The sequence below is a fragment of the Mastigoproctus giganteus genome, chromosome 2, assembly GCF_048544385.1.
Source record: "Mastigoproctus giganteus isolate SK-2022 chromosome 2, ASM4854438v1, whole genome shotgun sequence".
Lineage (NCBI taxonomy): Eukaryota > Metazoa > Arthropoda > Arachnida > Uropygi > Thelyphonidae > Mastigoproctus > Mastigoproctus giganteus.
The window spans coordinates 120,733,081-120,755,717 of record NC_143576.1 but is presented as its reverse complement, the minus strand read 5'-3'; the positions used below and the strand labels follow the sequence as shown (position 1 = coordinate 120,755,717).

At 35.8% G+C, this 22,637-nt stretch overlaps 1 protein-coding gene across 1 annotated transcript in view; it reads left to right on the top strand.

Moving 5' to 3' along the window:
- Megf8 (multiple EGF like domains 8) overlaps positions 1 to 22,637 on the top strand; it is a 619,502-nt gene that overhangs the window by 141,099 nt on the left and 455,766 nt on the right. The window contains exons 9-10 of the mRNA XM_090390015.1: positions 2,092 to 2,277; positions 20,610 to 20,852. Of these exons, the coding sequence (XP_090246141.1) occupies positions 2,092 to 2,277; positions 20,610 to 20,852 (429 nt within the window). The remainder of the gene's footprint in view (positions 1 to 2,091; positions 2,278 to 20,609; positions 20,853 to 22,637) is intronic.

Sequence of the window (22,637 nt, the reverse complement as noted above, 5' to 3'; positions counted from 1 at the left end):
ATTTTGCTCTAGATCATTCATAGTCTCCTCAATAGCTATAACATTGATCAGATCTTGAAACACATTTTTGCACTCTCCTCTCTAAATTTCTCAATGTTCCATCTCTTGAATGATTTCCTTTTATTCAGGCACTTCAATTTTAATTCCACTTTCATCTTCAATTTGGTACCTTTATGAGTCACCAGGATTCTTCCATGTATATCTTCTGCAGAGCAGTGCCTTAAACCTTGTATTTGCTACCATTAGACTCTTCTGTACAAAACTCCACTAAGCGTTAACTTCTTGTGTGTCTCACATCTAGACCAAAATTCCCCACAGTCTTTTCTTCCCTTCTCTCTCCAACCACCGCATTCCAATCCCCCATAATTATCACATTATCTCTTGATTGGTTTTCAATATTAATCCCTCCAACTGTTCATATGCCTCCTCAACAAATTCATCAGCACTATTTGAGGTTTACAGTGGGCATATAAACTTGAATAATTACCACGTCGACCAGATTTGCATCAAATCTGACCATGATAAGTCTGTCTCAACGGTTCCTCATCTATTAGTGCTGGGCGCCTCCGAAGCCAGGTGGGCAGGAGTAGCAGTGCTAGCACACGCTTCTTGATTAGACCGGGGTTCGAGCCCGTGACCACCAAATACGGAGGATGCGGAAAGGTCAGGGAGTGACCACCGCATATCCCTGGAGCAATATGGCCTTAGTTGCTAATGCTCCTAAAAACCATATAACAAACAAACTATTAGTGCTCTCATGAATCTTCTTGTCATAATTATTGCCACTTTCCCCTGTCCACCACTGCTTCCAGAGTGCACAACTTTATAGTCTCCACTTACAAATTTGCCCACTTCACTCCATCTTGTCTTTGCCACTTCAAGCACATCAATACCATTCCTGTGCCTTTCTCTTTTGACCCTCTCCAGCTTTCTGACCCACCTAATGCTGCCTTGATAGCATCAGCAAATATTCTTGCACCCCTTCTACTTAGGTGTATACCATCCCTGCAAAAACATTCTCTCCTGTTAACTAGTAAGCTAAGATAGTACTGTTTTAAATTTTCCAAATTTGCTGGGGCATGTGTAGTGGACTATAAAACTACTGTTGAAAGCTAATAATAAATGGTATATAAGAAGTAATGAACTTAATATAAATGCCAGATCCATGTAAAGATTAATATAACAGTCAAACGAAAGTCAAAGTTTAAATATAAATGTCATTCCAAGTATAAATTTTTGATTGTGAAACTCAAGTTAGGATAATAACAAAATTAAGTATATGGAGACTGGCAATTACTAAAGAATTTAAGATAAGTATGTTCCAATTAAATAGAACAAAAGAAAGAATTAGGAAGGTTATATCCATTTGAATTCTACTTTTGTGTATTATTTTTAAGCCATTAAGGGACACCCCGCATAAATTCAGATTGAGAAAAGACAGATGTAGGATAGATGTGCAGAAATTTGCCTTTAGCCAGCGGGTAGTTGGTTGGTGGAAGACTTCCATCTCTTGTTGTGGAAGTTGATAGCCTAAATAAATTTAAGGCTCAGCTGGACAGGTATTTTGAACGAATAGAGGGGTGGAATGGAAGTGTTTTTTTTTTGGCTGATGCTGCCAAATATAAGCTTGCTTTCTTGCATCATATGCCTCTGCTAATGTCTTATTATCTAATTTTCAGTGGTGGGGGGGACACCACGGACTGTATGAAATTCTAAAAATTGGTTGTGAGCCAACTAAAATTCAGCATTTGTAATTGAGTTATTTAATTTCTCATGATTTCAAAAACTGAATGCCAACTATTTTCATAAAATATCAGGTTATATTACTGATTACTAGTGATATTTCTTAAAATAATATGAGCATTATCGAATGGGAAAATCTAGAAATATCTTCTTATTTCTACCCCCCCCCCTCAATTTCCATCTAATATTGGACTACTTAATATACCTTTAATAAGCTTGTATTTTTGAAGGAAATGCTGTTTTTAATGTATATGGTGACATTTCTATATTTATGCTTGTTGTAGTAATAGATAAATTAATTATTTTATTAATTTATAGCTATTTCATTTCCTCCTGTTTACTTTCTAGGAATTGGTGGCTAATCATACAAGCTTTAATCATTTCCGTTCAGAGGCTCATCGTCCTGGTCGCGGTCCAATCTTTCCTGATATATCTCCTGGACATAAGTATCTTTTGGACTTTACTGTGAAATTGCCTTATAATGACACTGCCACCATGCAACTGTACTGGAATGCATTTTCTATTCAACCAGAAGTGAGTTCAGTTTAAATGTTATATTTATTTGTTACAGTAATCCTCTGGACCATTCAGGGCTGGATTTCCCCATTAGGCATTGTGCCTAGGGGCTACGACAGTTTTAGTGCCTATGAAGGAAGAAAAAAAAGATAGGGAGGAAAAGGTTAGATTTTAAGACTTAAAAATAATGCAGCTATAAAACTTCAACATTATACTTGAAATTAAAAAGAAACAAAATCTACAATATCGTCAATATCTAGATTACTTGTAACATTTCTTAAGATTACAAAAGTTTCTTGCTTCTGCTTCTCGTTGTAGCAAAATCTTTAATAACATCCTCAAAGTCCATATGAAAAGTAATACCGTTCTCGATACATACAAATGCCAATGACGATAAGCGATCTTGGCTCATAGTCGAGCGTACACAGTTCTTGATTTACCGAAGTTTCGAAAATGAGCACTCTCCTTCAGCATTTGATCCATTTATGGATAGATAAATTCTTAAAGCTATGCATATGTTTGGGGAAACTAGTAATCAATTTATTTTTTATTTCTGTCTTTATTAATTCTGCCTCGGATAAAATGTCCTTGTATAGTGCTGAAAACAATAGGAATTCACCAACGAAGTCTTCTTCTAAGTTGGACAAGTAGGTGTTGACTAATGCTTGGCTTTGGATTGAATTTCTTCTTTTGACATAGATTTATCTGTAAGAAAACTGAAGGTTATCATGCAATGTTCTCTATGCAGCACATCATTTTGTCATTTCTATGACTAATACATCTACAATACGATAAAAATCTAGAATTCCTCTGGTGTTTCATCAAATGGTTTCTTCCTTTTTCACTTTCAGGCTTCATATTGTCTGTAATCAGAATTTGGAATGAATTATTTTGTCATTTTTTAAAAATCATGAAATGTGTCTTCGAATGTCAATCAGATAATCCATAAGAGCATCATATAATTTCACAATTATACATAACTCAATTCCATGTTCTTGAATTGCTTTATTTACTCTGTTTTTCAGAAGACGTTCCCAAATAAACCTGTTCAGTTTATTTATCAAAGCTTTTGCTTCATGAATCACTGTCAGTTTTTGTTCTTTGCATTCTGAGATATCAACGAGTGCTGCATGAATTTTACTGTAATGTTTTTTTTTCAATGATCTTGCAACATCATAACATGATGACCATCTTGTGTCTGATAGATTTTTGACAGAGATTGTATTCTCCATTGTACTCAATTTAGACCATCTTTGTGGTGAGGCTGCAAAGAATGTGTAGAGCAACTGTAAAATGCTGAAAAAAGTTAACGGCAGCCAAACAGCTTTCTGCAGATGTGGTCCCTGTTAAATTAAGACTGTGTGCAGCACACGGAACCCATACTGCTAGTTTGTTGACTTCCTTGAATCTGGCTTGGACTCCAGAATACATCCCACTCATATTAGCAGCATTGCCATATGACTGAGATTTGCAATTTGCTGCATCTATTCCATGTTTATCAAGAACAGATGCTATCATGTCAAAAAGATATTTTGCACCATGCTTTTCAGTGCAAAAAAACATCAAGAAACGCTCATGTACTTTGCCATCTTTTGATACATAATGAATCATGACTAACAACTGAAATGTATGACTTATGTCAGGAGTTGAATCTACGCTGATGCCTTAATATTTGGCTTCTTTAATTTCAGATATGATGTGTGCCAACACTTTTGACCCTAACATATTGATAAAATTCTTCATATATGGTTGAAGATAGGTACGAAACATTTCCACTTCCTGGATTTCTGTATTTTGTTATATGCTCTTTTAGAAAAGGATCAAACTCAGATAGATCAGTATTCCTGAGGAAGTTGCCATTGCTAGGATTATTATGTTGGTCATTATCACCACAAAAAGCTATACCTCTTTCTGCCAAAAATTTTACTACTGCAACTACTCTGCTTAAAACTTCAGTCCAGTATTTAGTTGCTTTTTCCTTCTCAATTTGCAATTTTGTGTCAATTTGGGTAGATTTTTGGACTGCAACAACAACATATTAGAAGTGAAATGCTGTTTTGATTTCTCACATGTTGTGATTCTTGCACGTGCATTTTTCTAGTTGTCGAATCCAGTTTGAAATTGATTACATATCTTATTAAGTCCATCTTTAAATAACATACCCACATAACAATACACTTTTCCAGTAGATTCTGAGAATATTAGTCAGTCTCTTTTAACAACCTTGCCATTTCCCATTTTCCTATAAAACAATTCTTTTCTTGCATATCTTACTTTTTTGCCAAATTTTTTAGATGTTGATTTCAAATTGCACTCTAAATTCTGAGACAGTACAATTTAGGCAACGTGAAGAATGAAGTCAGTGTTTATTTTCCATTTAGCTGGATCAGTACTTAAATCTGATAGTGAAACAGTAACAGATGTTTTTTGGGTACTTATGTCATTCACAGGCTCTGATTCATCCTTATTTGCAATTGCATCAGTTGTTGATGTTGACACTACGGAATCTACCTGGTCTGATTCTAATTCTATATCAACTTGACTTTTATTTGTTCCTTGGTAGGTCTAGAGGTAGGCCTATGAATGCCATCACTGAAATCCTTAGTTTGAGAAAGAGTAGGCTTATTGCAGGAGTGGTTAGGAACATTTATATATTTCATCATTGAATTTTTCATTTTGCAAAAAGCTTTTTCTTTTTCTTCTTTCTTTTTTCATAACCAGATTCATGTTTTTGCATGTACGTCAGACATTTTAAATCACTTCAAACACAGTTCAAACACAATAAATTATTCTAGAATCAGAATATGAAAAATTGGAAATACGACTCAACAGCCTTTTAAAATTCACATTATTTTCTTAAAATGTCACACCACAAACTTATTCCACTATTTACAACTCACAAATATGAGCATGTGAGTTTTATAACTCACATGTTCATATTTGTGAGTACAACTATTTTGAACAGGAGAATGCACATTTCCGGATAGACTTTTGGAACTGCAACATATTAGATATAGAAGTGAAATGCTCTTTTGATTTTTCATGCATTGTAATTCTTGCATGTGCACGAGACAATGTTACATCAAAAGATGTAATTTGCAGTCAGTGTGTTAATACAGTATAATTTATTATAAGAAATATTTTACAACTCTTTTCCCACTTTTTAGAATAAAAGTGCATAGGGCCTACAAACATTAAAATTCAGCCTTGGGACCAGTGTTTCTCAAATTATGATCTGCAGATACTTGATGACAATAAATGTATTCTGGGGGTGGGGAAAAAGCTTTGGGGAAGTCTGCTATAATGAGTTTTGTTTTTAATATCATTAATATAATGTTGATTTAGCATTAGCCTTAGTTGAGGCATATGGTGCAAGAAATCAAGCTTATAGAGCATCTGCCAAAAAAAAACCCCTTCCCATTCAGTCTCTGCAAATGTTTGTTTAGTTCAGCCTTAAATTTATTTAAGCTGTCAACTTCCACAACAACAGATGGAAGTTTGTTCCAGCAATCAAATATCTGCTGGCTAAAGGCAAACTTCCGCACTTCTGTCCTACAACTGTCTTCCCTCAATTTGAATCTATGCCCTCTCAGGTTATTAATCTCAGCAAGTGGAAGTATCCCATCAGCATTGAGCCTGCTCAAACCATTCAAACCAGTTGTACACCTCGATCAGATCACCTCACAGGTGCCTAGTCTCCTGATGCTGCAACTTACAGAATTTAAGCCTCTCCTGGTAAGAACCTTTGTTCCTCCCACTAACCTTGTGGCCCTTTCTGAAAGGATCTTATAGTTTGTGTATCAAATTGATAACTGGGTAGCTTTTGGTTCAATTTATACTTGATACTTAGCATACTTCTAAAGTAAAAGTAGAGATTTTTGTTAAAAAAGGGGGGGGGGCATATTCTGAGAAGCACCACCACAGAATGAATTACAGATAATTTTCCTTCTAAAAATAACTTATTGTGATAAATGAACATAATAGCTCTAAATTAATCATTTGAGAAGATTTGATTTTATCAGCTGCAAAAATAATGGCCATTATTGTGTTGGAAGGTATAATTTTAAAAGATTGTCATTTGATAATTAAATTTAATTGAAATCATAGCATAAAATTGAAGAACTGTCCATTAATGGAAATTAATTTCAAGTGTATCAGATGATGCTAATTTGCTTGCATTCATTCAGTATAAATCTGGAATTTTGAAGATTTACTATTCTGGCATTTATTATTATCATCACTATTGCTATATTAAAAATTTGATCCAATTTATATATTCTTAAATGTTAAATTATCATAATATGTAGGATTATGTATGGATTCATTCTATGCTTTGTTAGGAAAGTGTAGCAGACTTATTGCACAGATAAAGTTGCATAACAAAATTCGCAGTATTGAAATTTCAGAAGATTATTTATTAGAGAAACATTCAAGTCTAAAGACAAGTATGGCTCCAGGAGTTGATGGCATATAAAAAGTAATTTTGAAGGTTGCAGCAAGAGAGTGTATTGAACCATCATCAGCCATTTTCAATCCACTGCAGGATGAAGACCTCTCCAGCAACTTTCCAGTTCCTTCTGTTTTGTGCAATGGTGATCCATTTACTACCCACAAACTCATGAATTCCATCTATCCATCTCTGCCATTGTCTTCCAGGTTTTCTTCTAGCTCCTCTTGGGTACCATTCTGATATTTTCTTAGTCCATCTGTTATCATGTCTTCGAGCTATGTGTCCTGCCCAAGACCATTTTAGTTCTTTAGTTTTGATAAGAATATCCTTAACTTGAGTTTGCTGCCTAATCCATGTGTTTCTCTTCTTATCTAACAGTCTGATTCTCAATATAATTCGTTCCATTCTTCGCTGTGTAGTTCTCAGCTTCTCTTCCATTCTTTTGGCGAGTGCCCAAGTTTAACTTCCATAAGTCATGGTGGGGAGTTGGGAGTATACGTTGGTTCATTATTTTATGTTTCAGAAAAACTGGGATATTGCTCCTCAGTATGTGACTATATTTCCTGAATGCTATCCATCCAAAATTTATTCTTCTATTGACTTCCAGCCATTTATTATTATTACAGCTAATAACTTGTCCCAGATAAATATATGACTCCACCTTTTCAATTACTGCTCCTTCAATCATTACATTCATTTCTGTGGCATACTTGATCATCATTACTTTTGTTTTAGCCATATTTATCTTTAGTCCCAAATCCTTACTAACTGTGCATAACTGATTCAGATTTTCCTATAATTCTTTGGGATCGTGGCTTATGACCACAGTCAACTGCAACTCGTAAATGGTTTAGGTACTGTCCATTCACATTGACTCCTTTCTGCGACCAGTCTAATCTTCCGTAAGCTTCCTCAAGGGCAGCAGTAAACAACTTCGGAGATATTGTGTCTCCTTGTTGAACTCCTTTCTCAATTTTAAATTTGCTACTATCTTGGTCTGGTCTAATAAAGGAGGTAGTGTTCTCATATATCTTCTTCAAAATCATAATATATGGGATATCTATGCCTTGTCTTTCCGGTGCCCAAAACATTGCTTTATGCTGTATGGAGTCAAATGCCTTTTCATAATCCACAAATGCCAGGCAAAATGGTGTTTTATATTCATTTGCTTTCTCAATTAGCTGTGATATTACGTGAAGATGATCCATAATTGAGAATCCTGTCCTAAAGCCAGCTTGCTCTTTCAGTTGATTCTCATCAAGTATTCTTTCTAATCTGTTAGTAATGACCCTTGTGAACAACTTGTAGATGTGGGATAACAAACTAATTGGTCTATAATTTCCAATTTCTGATTTATCTCCTTTTTTATGCAGCAAAACTATGATTGCATTATTCCACTCCTTAGGCATCACACCTTTTCTAATGCATTTTGTGAAGAGTCTTGCCAGTTTTTGTGTCATGTCTCTTCCTCCCAATTTTAACAACTCTACAGTAGCTTCATTTCCCCCTGGGGCTTTCTGATTCTTCATTTTCTTCAACACATGTTCTACCTCATCAGGAAGAATATCGAGTATGTCGTATGTGTTAATAATTTGTGATCCATCTTCCCCACTACTGGTATCATTCCCACCCTCCTTGTATAATTCTCTATAGTAGTCGTCTGCTATTTGAGTTAATCCTTCTCTGCTATTTATAAATACACCATTGGTATTCTTCAGTTTCAGTAACATTTGTCTTTCTGTATTACTGCTCATGGCTGCTGATTTAAATCCTTTGTTTTCCCTTAATGCTTGTTCTACTTTTTTTGTGTTAAATCTTCTTATGCATCTCTTTCTAATGGCTTTGCATAACTCAGTATACTCAGTTTTCTCCTTGTCTAGTGTTTATCTTGCTCTTCATTTGTCACCTTTGGTTTATCGTGACAAGTGTTTCTTGACTAATTTTTTCTTCTTTGGATTTCTTTTTACCTATAGGGTTCTTGGGCTTTATCACTTTCAGAAAGTTGTAATATTCCTCGTCGATATCTTGATCCTGGGCAGTCTGCAGAAGCTGAAACTTGTTCTTAAGTTCCAGTACATACTGCTTTTTCTCCGCTTCTGTTATCTCAAAGACCTTCGTATTATTTACTTGAGTCAGTTTTTTCCTTTCTTTTCTTACATCTATATCAAGTGTGCATCTTAACCATTCTGTGATCACTTCCAACATTTATTCAGGACGGGGACATCATTCATGATATATCTTCTGTTAGTGAGGATGAAGTCGATTTCATTAGTTGTTAATCCATTTGGACTCTTCCATGTCCACTTTCTGTACACCCTTTTTTTGAAAAAAGTGTTCATTGCTGACAATCCTCAATATTCTACAAATTCCACAAGTCTTTCACCTCTTTCATTTCTTTCACCAATTCCAAAATTTCCTATAGTACTCCTTTCTGCATTGTTTTTTCTTTTTTCAAAACCTTAGCATTGAAGTCGCCCATAATGATAGTGTAGTGGGTTTTCTGCTCATCTAGAAGACTCTCAATTTCGGTGTACATTTCTTCAACCTCTTCATCATCATGGCTCAATGTTGGTGCATAAATCATTATAACCTTTAGCTTGTACCTCTTAGAAATCCTGAGTATTAGTTTTGACATCTTTGGTGATGTGCTTTTGAATTCCAAAATGTTTCTTTTTATATCTTTATGGACCAGAAAGCCAACTCCACCTTTGCTCCTTTCATTGTTTCCATTGGTGTACAGCAGATTTCCACTTGATAAACTTATAAGTGATTCATTTCTTCTTCTTGTTTCAGCCAAACCAATTATATTCCAATTTACATTTTCTTATTCCTTTTCCAGCTCTAATATCCAGTCTTCACTGATGAGAGAGCTTACGTTGTAACAAGCCAAGTTCAGTTTCTGTGCATGGCAGCCTGGTCGTACCCAGAGATTCTTAGCACCCTCTGCTTCCACTCTGATCCTCTCGCTGCCATAAGAGGGGGAGTGAAAGCCGCTGGGGACTGAGGTCCATTTTTTTCGTTGTGCTGTCATGTGCTGGAGGGTTTGGTCTTTTCCTCTTCACTCTGACCAGGCGTTTAAGAGAACCACTGAAGACGATCATTGCCACCTAAGTGACGTAACAGGGCTTACCATTGAGAAGGTGTGCATGAGTGCATTTTAGGGAGGCAGGCCAACTGGACTTCTCCTAAATCTTCTGTAATAGAAAAATATTGGATCCATCAGTGTTTTAGACTGAGTGTCTGATAACACACAGAATACCTGTTCCCCTCTAAGCCCTATATTGAACCATTAAGGTTAATATGAGTGCATTACTGGACTGAGGGGAGAGAGAGAGAGAGAGAGAGAGAGAGAGAGAGAGAGAGAGAGAGAGAGAGAGAGAGAGAGAGAGATTCTCTTTGATTTGAGAAGTGCCACTGTATTGCTAATAATAGAGGCTATAAGAGGGAAGAGTGAGTAACTACTGACGAATAAGTCTGACTTTAGTAGAAGGGAAAATCATGGAAGCAATGTTATTTAGATAGAAATGGAATTCAGAAGGAAACACTGTGGTTTTGTAAAGGGAAAATCACGTTTACTTTGTAGTTACATTGATAAAGTCACTCATGTGCTGGATCTGAGAAGTAATTTCAACATTGTTTACTTGGATTTCAGCTAAGCATTTTTTTGGGCTCATTTGTCCCATGAGAGGTTTCTGTATAAATTTGATACATGCAGAAATCACAGTAAAATCCTTAAGTGGATTGCAGGTGGCTGTGGTTCCCCAAGGATCAATACAGGGACTGCTATTGCCTTTGATTTTCTTAAATGAAATCAGTGAAGGGATACAGGTCACGATGTATTTTTAGAGTAGTTAATGATCAGTACCAAACAGCACTTCTTCAGGATGATTTAGATAGACTTCTGGGATGTTCAGTAATATGGCAAAATGCAGTGCCCTTACACCTTGGGAACAGCAAGCCCAAAATAACTTATACACTTAGGAGAGTTGAATTCAAAATAGTAGAGGTAAAAAGAGAGTTTGATATGATCGGACATAAGTAGTGTAGTTCTGCAAGTAGTGTAGAGAAGTGGCCAGTAAGGCCCATGGTGTCCTATTCATGATTTATTAGCCCTAGCATTAGTTGAGGCATATGATGCAAGCTTATACAGCATCAGCCAAAAAAAAAAAAAAAAAAAAAAAACCCCCTTCCCATTTCACCCATCTGGTCACTCCAAATGTTTGTCTACTTCAGCCTTACATTTATTTCAGCTATCAACTTCCACAACAGATGGAAGTCTGTTCCAGCAATCAACTACCCGCTGGCTAAAGGCAAACTTCTGCACATCTATTCTACAACTGTTTTTCCTCAATTTGAATCATGCACCCTCAGGTTCTTAATCTGAGCAAGTGGAAGTATCTCGTCAGCATTGAGCCTGCTCAAACTATTCAAGGCCTTATACACCTTGATCAGATCACCTCACAAGTGCCTAGTCTCCAGATGCTGCAACTTGCAGAATTTAAGCCTTTCTTCGTAAGCACACCCCTTTATTCCTCTTACCAATCTTGCTGCCCTTCTCTGTACTCGTTCTAGCAACTCTACATCCTTCCTAAAATGAGGCCTCCAGACCTGCATACGGAACTCAAGGTGTGCCCTGACCATTGCCTTATACAAAGGGATAATCACCTCCTTGTCTCTGCTAGTAAGATTCCTATATATCATTGACAAAACTCCATGACTTGCTCTGGAAGCCCATCTGCACTGCTCAGAGAACTTCATATCTGACTCCACAATTACCCCCAGGTCTTTTTCATTCTCTACCTCCCTGAGTATAGTACCACATAGTTGGTATGTTTCTCTTTGGTTACTGCTACCCACATGGAGTACTTTACATTTGTCAATGTTAAACTTCAGTTGCCACTTCTCAGCCCATCTGTCTAACTTTTCTAGATCCTGTTGCAGTAGCACACTGTCTTTACTGTCATTAACAACCCTGCCAACCTTTGTATCATCTTGGACATTAAGCCTGATATACCTTCATCAATATTAGCATTAGTTGAGGAATATGATGCAAGAAAGGAAGCTTATACAGCATCAGCAAAAAAAAAAAAAAAAAAAAACCTCACATCCAGTCACTCCAAATGTTTGTCTAGTTCAGCTTTAAATTTATTTAAGCTATCAACTTCCACAACAACAGATGGAAGGCTTTTCCAGCAAAGAGTTCTTTACTTATGTAAACTGTTGAAGGAAGGGGATGAATCAGATTGGTCCAATTAACATAGATGGTTCGACTATTGATGATCCTGCTCAAGTAGCTGATAAACTGAATGAGTTCAGTTAACTGATAAACTGCTATCATATATAATACACAAAACAACAATGGGCTCAGCACCGAACCCTGGGGAACTCCACTAATAACATTAGTCCACGTAGAGCAGTGTCCATTTATTACCACTTTCTGTCTTCTCTCGCTCAATCATCCCTTTATAAATTGCAGTAACTTGGCCTTAATGCCATACTGCTTCAATTTGTACAGCAGTCTCCCATGTGCAGCAGTATCAAAAGCTTTCCTGAAATCCAAGTATATGATATCAAAATTATTTTTTGCATCCAGTTCCTTTGTGACCACATCGTAGTATCCAATCAAATTGGTCAGACAAGACTTCCCCTTAACAAACCCATGCTGTGTCTGAGCTGTTACTGTTGTCTTGTCTAGGTGTCACTGGTTAAAGAGGTGTCTGTATCCTGTATCACCTCTTTAACCAGTGACTCCATTATTTTCCCCAGAACAGAAGTTAAACTAACAGGTCTATAATTATTTGTGTCACCCTTTGAATCCCTTTGTGAATTGGGGATACATATGGACATCTCCAGTCCATGGGCACCTCCCCCGAATCTAAGGATGCTCTCATAATTATGGTTAAGGGTTTGCTTACTTCTCTTGCTACCTCCTTCATTATAACTGGATAGATTCCATCTGCCCCAGGTGCCTTTTTTATGTTTAACTTCAACAATTTCTCCTCCACTTTGCTGCTCTCGGTTATTACAATTTCACTTAGCTCCCTGTTAGAGTTTGATAAACTTCTGGCATTCCCTTCCTTGAATAACTCCTCATGTGTGAATCCAAATGCAAAATGCTCATTCAGTTTATCAGCTACTTGAGCAGTATCATCAATAGTCAAGCCATCTATGTTAAGTGGACCAATCTGATTCATCCCTTTTCTTCTAGAGTTTACATAAGTAAAAAAAGTCTTTGTTGTTTTTCTTTGCATCCTTTGCAAGGATTTCTTGTAATCAGCCTTCGCTTGCTTAACCTCATTTGTGACTTAATTACAGACTAGCTTATATCTGCCATAGGCTTCTGTGTTGCCTGATAATTTATATGCATCCCATGCATTTTTCTTCTCTGCCACGAGACTCATTAATTCATCCGACATCCATTTAGGCCGGAGCCCTGAACAGTATTTCTTAGTTGGCATGAAAAGCCTAGTAGCCTCCAAGATTAAGTCCCTGAAGGCTTCCCATTTAAAATTCACCATTGTAACATCATCAGTTGATCCCACTGTATAGAATTTAAAAACAGTCTGAGACCACTGTAGTCAACTCTACGAAAACAAAAACCCTTCCCTTTACCCTTGATGGTTGTTACATCTTTAATTAAATCCCACATCAGTACACTGATCACTATCACCTAGTGGTTCCTTTATCTGCAATTCTTAATGCATGAATAATCACTGCTGATAATCAGATCAAGAGTATTACTCCCTCTGGTTGCCTCTCGAACATGCCGTAGAAAACATCTCATCCATTAATTCCACAAAAGTTTTGTTAGTGTGCACGTGACCAATCTACAAGTTTCGGTCAATCTGGAAAGTTAAAATCTCCCATTACAAGACATTCTGATTTACTGGCCCACTCTGTTTCTCTGCCCAATTGTTTGTTGTACTCATTAGAGTCATTAGGCCTATAACACTCTCCTACTCTCATTTTCCTTTTCCTAGTATTTGTCACACCAAACTGACTCAACATTGCACTGTCCACTCATGTAAACTGGATGCACTTCCTTAGATTTTATGCGTTTCTTAACTAACAGCATAACCCCTCCTTCCTTCCTACCCTGTCTATGCTTTCTGTACACATTGTACTCCCCAAATTCCAATTCTACACTGCTTATATCTGTGTGACACAATGTCTCTGATATCTCAACAATATCTGCCTTTGATGTCTTGATCAGCACTTCAAATTCATCAAGTTTATTTACTATACTTCTAGCATTAGTGTACATGCAAGTATACATGCACTTGTTCTTACTCTTAGTTACCCTAACATAGCCATGTATTTACTTGGTTCATGACTCCCAGCAGCTCTTGAAGTCTCCAGCAACTTAATCTCTAACCTGCTGCTCATTACAATAGAACCATTACAAGAATTTATTGAATGTGTGGTTGTGAAGATAGAGAGGTCATGATCCTACTATATAAGGTAGTTGTAAGACTACACCTAAAAAAATGCATTGAGTTTCTTGAAACGGCCCAGAGATGGGCAGTTTGTCTGGTGAAATTGCAAAAGGGTGCCCATATGAGTAAAGATTTTGAATATGTGGAAGTGTAGAAGTCACAGAATAACTTATACTCTGTGTTAGACTGAAGTATTTAGCCTCATTGTCAAGATCTTGTAAAGGTTTTTCTGATGATGAAATTGAGAAATTATTAGACCTCCCTTTTAAAGAAACTGAAGAGAAAGAAGGCAGTTTCTAGCTGTTCTGTAAGGTGTGACTTGATTTTGTTCTTACTAAATGAACTAAAGGCATTTTTTGTATTGTCATCATCATCATCATCACTGGAGTAAATGAAAAAATGATATGAAAAAATATTGGTCTGAAGAATGGACACATGGAATTCCATTTTTTAACAAAGTATTTGGTAGGAAGTGATTTCTGCAGATATTTTAGATTTTGCATCACAAAAGGACAGACAAGGAATTCAAAGTAGGGGCTCTAAAGTAAAAAAAAAAATTGTTGATTATTTGGATGGAAAGCTCCATGAATATTTTCTTCCAAGAAGAAATATTGCACTAGATTTTAAAATGCTCTGCGAATTTTTTTATTTTTTTTAAATTTTTTATTTTATATATATATATATATATATATATATATATATATATATATATTATTTGAGTTAAGTTAATGGTGGTAAGTTATAATGTATAAAATGAAATGAAAGCTAGTAAGATAGCTTCTCAAGAAAAACCTATGTGGGTGCCCAACGTAACCTGGAAAAGATATATTTATGTTAACATTTATGTTATTGATATGCATGATTTTCCTTGCTTTGTTTTTGGCATATACAAAGGGTACTAGGAAAGTTTTGCAATACAGCTTTGTTTATTTAATTTTTTCAAAGTAATTTCCTCTACATTCAATACACCTCTCCATCCTCCGAAACCAATCTTTAAACCAGTTCTGCCGAGTTTCACTAGGGAGTAAAGCACACTCGTTGTCCCAAGCCCGTAGAAGGTCCTCATCACTGGAAAACCGCCTCCCTTTTAGCTTCATTTTCACATGCGGGAACAGTGCAAAGTCGCAGGGAGCAAGGTCTGGACTGTAGGGAGGGTGCTCGAGAAGTTTCAGTCCTGTCGTGGTCAAATATTCGGTGCAGGCTTTGGCACGGTGAGCTCTAGCATTATCGTGATGGAGGTACCTGGTGTCCATTCTTGACTTTGGCCGCAGGTTCTTCATAGATCCAATGACTTGAGGCAGGCATTGTTCAGTATACCACTTAGCTGTGACTGTCTTCTGCATGTCCAAAATGACACGTTCCACAATTCCACTCGATTTGAAAAATACAGCTATCATTTTCTTCTTTACAGATCGGGATTTTCTGACAATTACGGGTGTGTCGTCATCATCAAAGACCCAAACTTTGTTTTGAGCCTTGGTCGGCAGATCGTAATAGTACAGCGAAGTCTCGTCACCTGTCACGATGTTGTTCACATACCGAGATTGTCCCTTATCAAGCTTTTTTAACATCTCCCGGCACCAAGTCACACGTCGTGTCATCTGCTCTTCAGTCAGTTGATGCGGCACCCAGAGAGAACAAAGTTTCTTCACGTGCAAATGATCTTGCAGAATCGAACGAATTGCTGGTGCATTTAGGCCCAAAGTATCCTCTCTCTGTTGGTAGGTCACTCGCCTGTTTTCGTCAAGCATTTTCCTCACAGCAGTAACGTTTTCCTCCGTAACTGACGTTCGTGGCCTTCCCGGCCTCTCAGAATCCTCCAGAGTGAAATTTCCCCTTTGGAATTCTCTATACCACCTGAATATTGTTGTACGATGTGGACAATCATCGTCTAGTGCAAGAGTCATTTCTTCTAAGCACTGGTCTATGGTTAAACCACGCACGAAATTATCTTGGCGCGGCGGCTACTATGCACGTATGAACATGTCTCAACATGCAGCAACAAGCAGCTTCCTGTGATTCATTGTTGCGTCATATTGCAAAACTTTCCTAGTACCCTTTGTATATATATATTTTTTTTTTCCAGGTTACGTTGGGCACCCACATAGGTTTTTTGGTTTTTCTTGAGAAGCTATCTTACTAGCTTTCATTTCATTTTATACATTATAACTTACCACCATTAACTTAACTCAAATAATATACAGATGGATGTAATGTTTAATCGTTTTTGATGGCATTAATCGGATCTGTGACAAATTAATATTATTATATATTAGAAATAATATTATAAATTAGATATAAATTAACTATCCTATTTGCTTTTTACATACTTGGATATATATATATATTAGCTCATGCCAACCCAAAATATAAATAATTTTTGAACATCACATTTCAACTAATCATTTTTTTGATCGTTAGAGCTCGATTGCATGGGAGCGATGGTGAAACTAATGCTGGACTGCAAAGGGTTAAATGTTGATTACTCCTGATCAGATCCTAAACATAAACAATTGAATCACTGGGTTTTGAAGTTGAACGGCAGCCAGAGTGAGGATAATCTTCAACAAACAAGTGGCCTCTTTAAACTTTGACAACCACTGCAAAATGTTCAAATAACACATGCTATCTTCTCTGAAAGCTGTTTTTGCACTTTCCCTAATTTGAAACAATGCAAATTCACTTGCACACATTGGATAAATTTTAATGAAGTGATAATTCTGACCATTTCATCCAGCACTTCAACTTTTTCAGTATTTTTCTTGTTTGCAATGACTCAGTGTGTATGTAGAAATACTATTTAATTATTGGTACAAGGTAAAAAGATTAGTATTGGACATATGGTGCAAGGAAGCCTAAAGCTTTTGCTGCATCTGCCAAAAATATATATATAATTAATCACAATTGTCCATGGAGGCAAATTATTCCAGTAATGAACAACTCATTGATTAAAAGAAAAATTCCTGCAATCCAGTCTGCACCTCTCCCCACATAAATTGGATTTATAGCCCCTAGTGCTGGAATCATTTATAACAGTGAAAATTTCACCTTAATTCATTTTACTTTCTCCTCTCAGAGCTATATACACCTCTGTTAGTCTCCTCTAAGTTTCATAGTTACAAGCTCTGTAACCCTGCCATTAACAGTTGAATATAAAATATAAGCATCATAGTTTTTCAGATTATATGTATGAAGTATAACAGGATAACAGTACAGTAATTGTGTGCCAGCATGGTGAAAAAAAATTCATAATTGGAAATGCCAATGTTCATACTAGTTGTGACATTGAACTTAGAGGACTGGGGGGAAAAAAAGAAAAAGAAAAACTTGCTTGCCATTAACAATTGAATATAAACATTGATTTAGTTTTCAGATTGTTTATGTGAAGTATAAATAGATGGCAGTACAGTAATTGAGCCAATAAAGTAGGTAAACAAATTCCATAATCAGAAACATCAATAGTCACAGCACTATGACATCCAAATGAAAAAATGACCGAGAAGTCTGTTCTCGGTCCTTTTCTTTCTGCACTATTTCTCCCATACTACCTAAATTGAACATTGATGTTCAACTCAGCTGCCTGTTTTGGCTAGTTTGCCAGTTATTTGTACCATCTCTTTATTCTTGTAAGGAGCCTATCAGATTTACTTTCTGTTTTCTTTTATTTCTATAAAAGTAAAGCTCCTTTTCTCTGTTCTTAGTTTCATCACCAGAAATTTTTTATACTAAGTGGTTTTATTACATATTTTCTTTTAGCTATCATAAAGTATCATGAAATGGCCTGTGACTTTCCTAACATTTTTATCCACTTGCCCTCTACCTACAAGTGCAAGGAAAGTGGATAAAAAAATACCCCATCCCCAAATAAAGCCTTTCAGAGGTTCTCAAGTCTTAATTCACAAGGCTTTGAGCATATTAGCTTTCCTATCATTGCCTGTTCAGGATTGTACACACATTCTGACCTAACTCACAACATTTTTTTCATCATGGTTCTCTCTCTCTCTCTCTCTCTCTCTCTCTCTCTCTCTCTCTCTCTCTCTCTCTCTCTCTCTCTCTCTCTCTCTCTCTCTCTGTGTGTGTGTGTGTGTGTGTGTGTGTGTGTGTGTGTGTGTGTGTGTGTGTGAGAGATATCATTAGTTCTCACATGAATAATAATTCTCTCTTTGCCACCTCCCCTCCAAAATCTATAAATCTGTTGGTGGCATCATTAATTGCTCATTTTATCTTTGAATTCAACTACTTCATACTGCAAGGATTCTATGTAGCATACATAAGTTACCCATTTTAATGACAATAGGATATCCCAATAAAACTAAATTTTCTTGAACCAGAGTTCCGTGGTCCAAAGTGGAAGTGCATCACTTGAGAGGTTACTAGAATCTTTATGGCAAGCACCCATTTCTTTGGTGACTTCTGTTAATGCACCAAGTCTTAATTTGAGATCATTACACTCCTTACTTCAGGAACAAAGAAAAATGAATTGTAAGTTGAATAATGGTTATTAACTAGATCTACCATTGAATACACAACGATGAGTCTCTGTGTTTGCTTTGTTGCTCTAGACCAAGGCATAATTTCAGTTTAAAAATAAGTTAGACCTACGGATTTATACCTCAAAATTAGACTATCATTATTACACTGTCATATGCAAATACAATAATAATAATAATAATAATAATGGGCTATTCCCAGCTTATAAAACAATATGTATATGTATTATGTAAATTGTATAAAACTTATAATATTAATTATATCCCTATAGAATTGTATAAAAGAAAATATTCATGTATTACCCTTATGTCCAGTTCTGTGTCAAAACTTTCCGACTTTCACGGCTGAATGAAACTCAACCTATTATACTTTCAAAGTTCTCTCCAGTATCTCAAGCATGTTGGTATTATATAACAGAGCTATGATGCTTAGTATGTTCTACGTTGATATCAATTTGTAGAAGAATAAAAGAAGTTTACCTCAATATGATATGTAAAACACTTCCATATGATATTCTCCAGGCATTAAAACGAAAAAAGATTAACGCAAAATGATTACAGAAAAAAATTAATTAAAAAGTTTAATGTAAAATATGAAAAACGATTTTCCTTCCTTGATTACAGGAATAGAAATTACAGAGTATGTGAGCTTGAATCTTAAATAGAGAGATTATTTGTCCATGCACATGGAAAGGCCACGATTATTTGTCTTCACACATGCATGCAAAAGACCACAAATCAGAGATTAGATATGGATGGCGAACGTTAATAGAATTCTCATGTAATTTAATTTTGATATTAATTTTACTATTAAGTAAAATTAATAGTCTTGTATAATTACATTGGACACTTAAGTAATTTAACTTCATTAAATAAAAATGTATAGGCACAATATGGCCTTAATAGCTGTTGTGCCATTAAATAACATACCAACCAACCAACCATAAAAATGTATGGTTTTTGTTAATGGCATGAAGGGCTAATTCTGACACTGCTGAACGAGAAGCACTTACAGAGGACACTTGCTGTTTTACTCGAATATTCAGAGGAAATCGTGTAGATCCTTGGTAAGACGAGTCGCAATCACTGCAAGAAATGCTGTATACCAAGTTACTTATTTGTGTCACGAAAGAGGAAAGGACCGAGCAGTTGTTTAGTATAGCGTGTAATTTCCGTATTGGTCTGGCCACGGTCTTAAATTCAATATCTTTAAAGAATCTGTTAAGCTGCTTGTGCCACTGTTCAACATATGGGACAGAAATAAAGTATATTTTGATGTTACTATTGTTGGTAGGTGTAGTTTTTGTATCCTATCCTTAGCTTGTACCCTAATTCGGTTTATTGTAGCAAGGGGATAACCCTGCTTACGAATCTGCTGGTTAATATCTGTATTTCTGAGCCCAAAGCAGACTCCATCATTGAATATTTATAGGCATTGAGAAATTGATTAAAGATAATAGATCTTTTGTAGGTGAACAGGTGATAACTGTTATAATGTAGAAGCATATCAGTGTCCATTGGTTTACAATAGATGTTAAATTGGATTTTATTTGCATCCCAAGTAAATGTGAAATTTAGAAAATTTAATGACTTAGTATCTGTGTTTTCACTTTCCAGTATAAAATTGAGTATAGGATGAATATTATTAAATGAATGTAAAATGTCTTGAATAGTGCTACTATCAGTAATAACCAAAAACACATCTAAATACCTCCCATAGTATGTGATACGGGGTACAAAAATACAAAATTTTGTCCGTACTTTTTCTTTTGTAACTCTGTTGAGTCAACTTTGAAATCGCTTATATTCATTATGGTCATTGTGTACTTTGTCTCTCAGTGGCACTTGTCCATAAATATCTTTTCTCTTTTTTATTTTTTTCATTTTCATTTTCTTCCATTTCTCCGTATATCATATTTTGTTTATATATATATACATATTATTATTATTATTTTATTATTATTTTTTTTTTAGGTAATTGGCATGAGATTTCTGGAACCTTTTAAAAATGGAACCTGCAAAATTCATTCCAGCTGCCTGGCTTGTTTAGCTGATGCTTTATGTGGATGGTGCAGAGCTACATCTCAGTGTTTACAGCGAATACCAGAAGGACCTGTTAATCCATCTTGTTATATGAATGGAGAACATTACTTAGTTATTCGACCCGAAGACTGTGATCTTTGTTCTAACTACATATATTGTGAAGACTGTGCTGAAGTAAATAATAATATTCTTCTATTTGCAAATATGATTAGTTACATAAGTTATATAAAATACAGTAAAGTCTCATCATTAAACTCCTGCTTTGAGTGCTTTTTTTTCTAGTCCTTTGATCAATCTTGTGAATTGAGGGTCCCACTTATATTGTTCTTTGAGGCTGGTCCCTTTAAAGGTGCTATAACAGAAGTTACTGCATATACAAAGAATACTGTAATCCAAGGCAAGGGTAATAAGGATGAAAAACCTCAGCTAGAAATTTTAACATATACATTGCAGTTTTTGAATTTACATCTTTAAAACATTTACTTTAAGCAAAGAAGAGTAAGCTGAGTCATCAATGAAACTATAAGGGAAAAAACTACATAATTTTTTTTCAAACTAGTTTTTTCAACAAATGACAAGTGTTTGAATGTAGCAAGTTTTTTGGAATTTTTTAGAAAACAGCTGATCAGATCTTTAATAATTTAAATCCCTGAATAATTTGACAAACAGCATTCATTTTTAAAAATGAGATTCTATGAATGAAAAGTAAAAGAAGCAGGTTCCTAAAAATTATTATTCTAAGTCGAAAAGAGTGTATCACAAATTACTGCAACAGAAAGAATGGGAGATACAGAAATTAAAGTGTGTTTATACTGATATTAATTATATCCCATTGGCTGTGTCTTACTAAGTTAATATTAAAAAGAAGCTCTTGCTACTTTTAACATTAGAAAGTATGTGTTTATATAACATGCATGCTTGCACGCACGTGAGCATGCACACATACAATGAACATATGCATACACAGTGATTATAAATGAAGAGTAAAATTTCAAAACTTTATCACATTATTTTTGCAATTTATTATGTGTACCTCAAAAATATTATAAGTATAATATTCTTAATTCAAATGGTGTCCATCTATGCCTTTAAGGTTCTTTTGTGTTTCTTTAAGGTTCTTGCATCACGTGCCACTACTACTACTACTACTACTACTAGAACAGCACTGTATTTAGTAGTCGTGTGCTTGTATTACAGTCAGACATTTGTTATTACAAAAAATTATTTATTAGTTAAAAGGGAGAGACTAAGGATTACAAAAATTGTAAGGTAATACTGGGAGAGTGCTTAACAATACAGCACAGATTGTTGGTTTTGGATATGTGCATTAAAGGGAGAGGTAGGGGAAAGAAGGAATAACATGAGGCAAGATAAGGCCCCAGATTGCCCCGGGTGCCAAGCGAATTCAAGGTCAGCGTTTCTATTGTGAAAGCGATCTTTCTCAGAGATAAAAAGTTCTTTTTAAGTTATATTGTTTTCTATAAGCAGTTCATTTATAAATCAGTTCTACACTTGAAAAGTTTGAACAGAGAAAGGAAATTCACCTTTCTTTTTTGTTATATATATATATTACAGTCTTTACTAACAACTAACCCCTCTAACTGCTTGACCTCCTTGTGGCACTGCTCCTGCCTCCTCATAGCGGGGCTGGAAACCTGGGAGGGAAAGTTAACCCCCAGGACAAAAAGAAGCCAACCATGGACTATTAGCATTAGTAGAGGCATATGATGCAAGAAAGCACGCTTATGCAGCTTCAGCCCCCCCCCCCCCCATTCGTTCTGAATACCTGTCCAGCTCAGCCTTAAACTTATTTAGGCTATCAACTTCCACAACAAAGGATGGAAGTCTGTTCCACCAACCAACTATTCGCTGGCTAAAGGCAAACTTCCCATCTATCCTACATCTGTCTTTCCTCAATTTGAATTTATGCCCTCTCAGGGCATAATTGATTATTCTAAG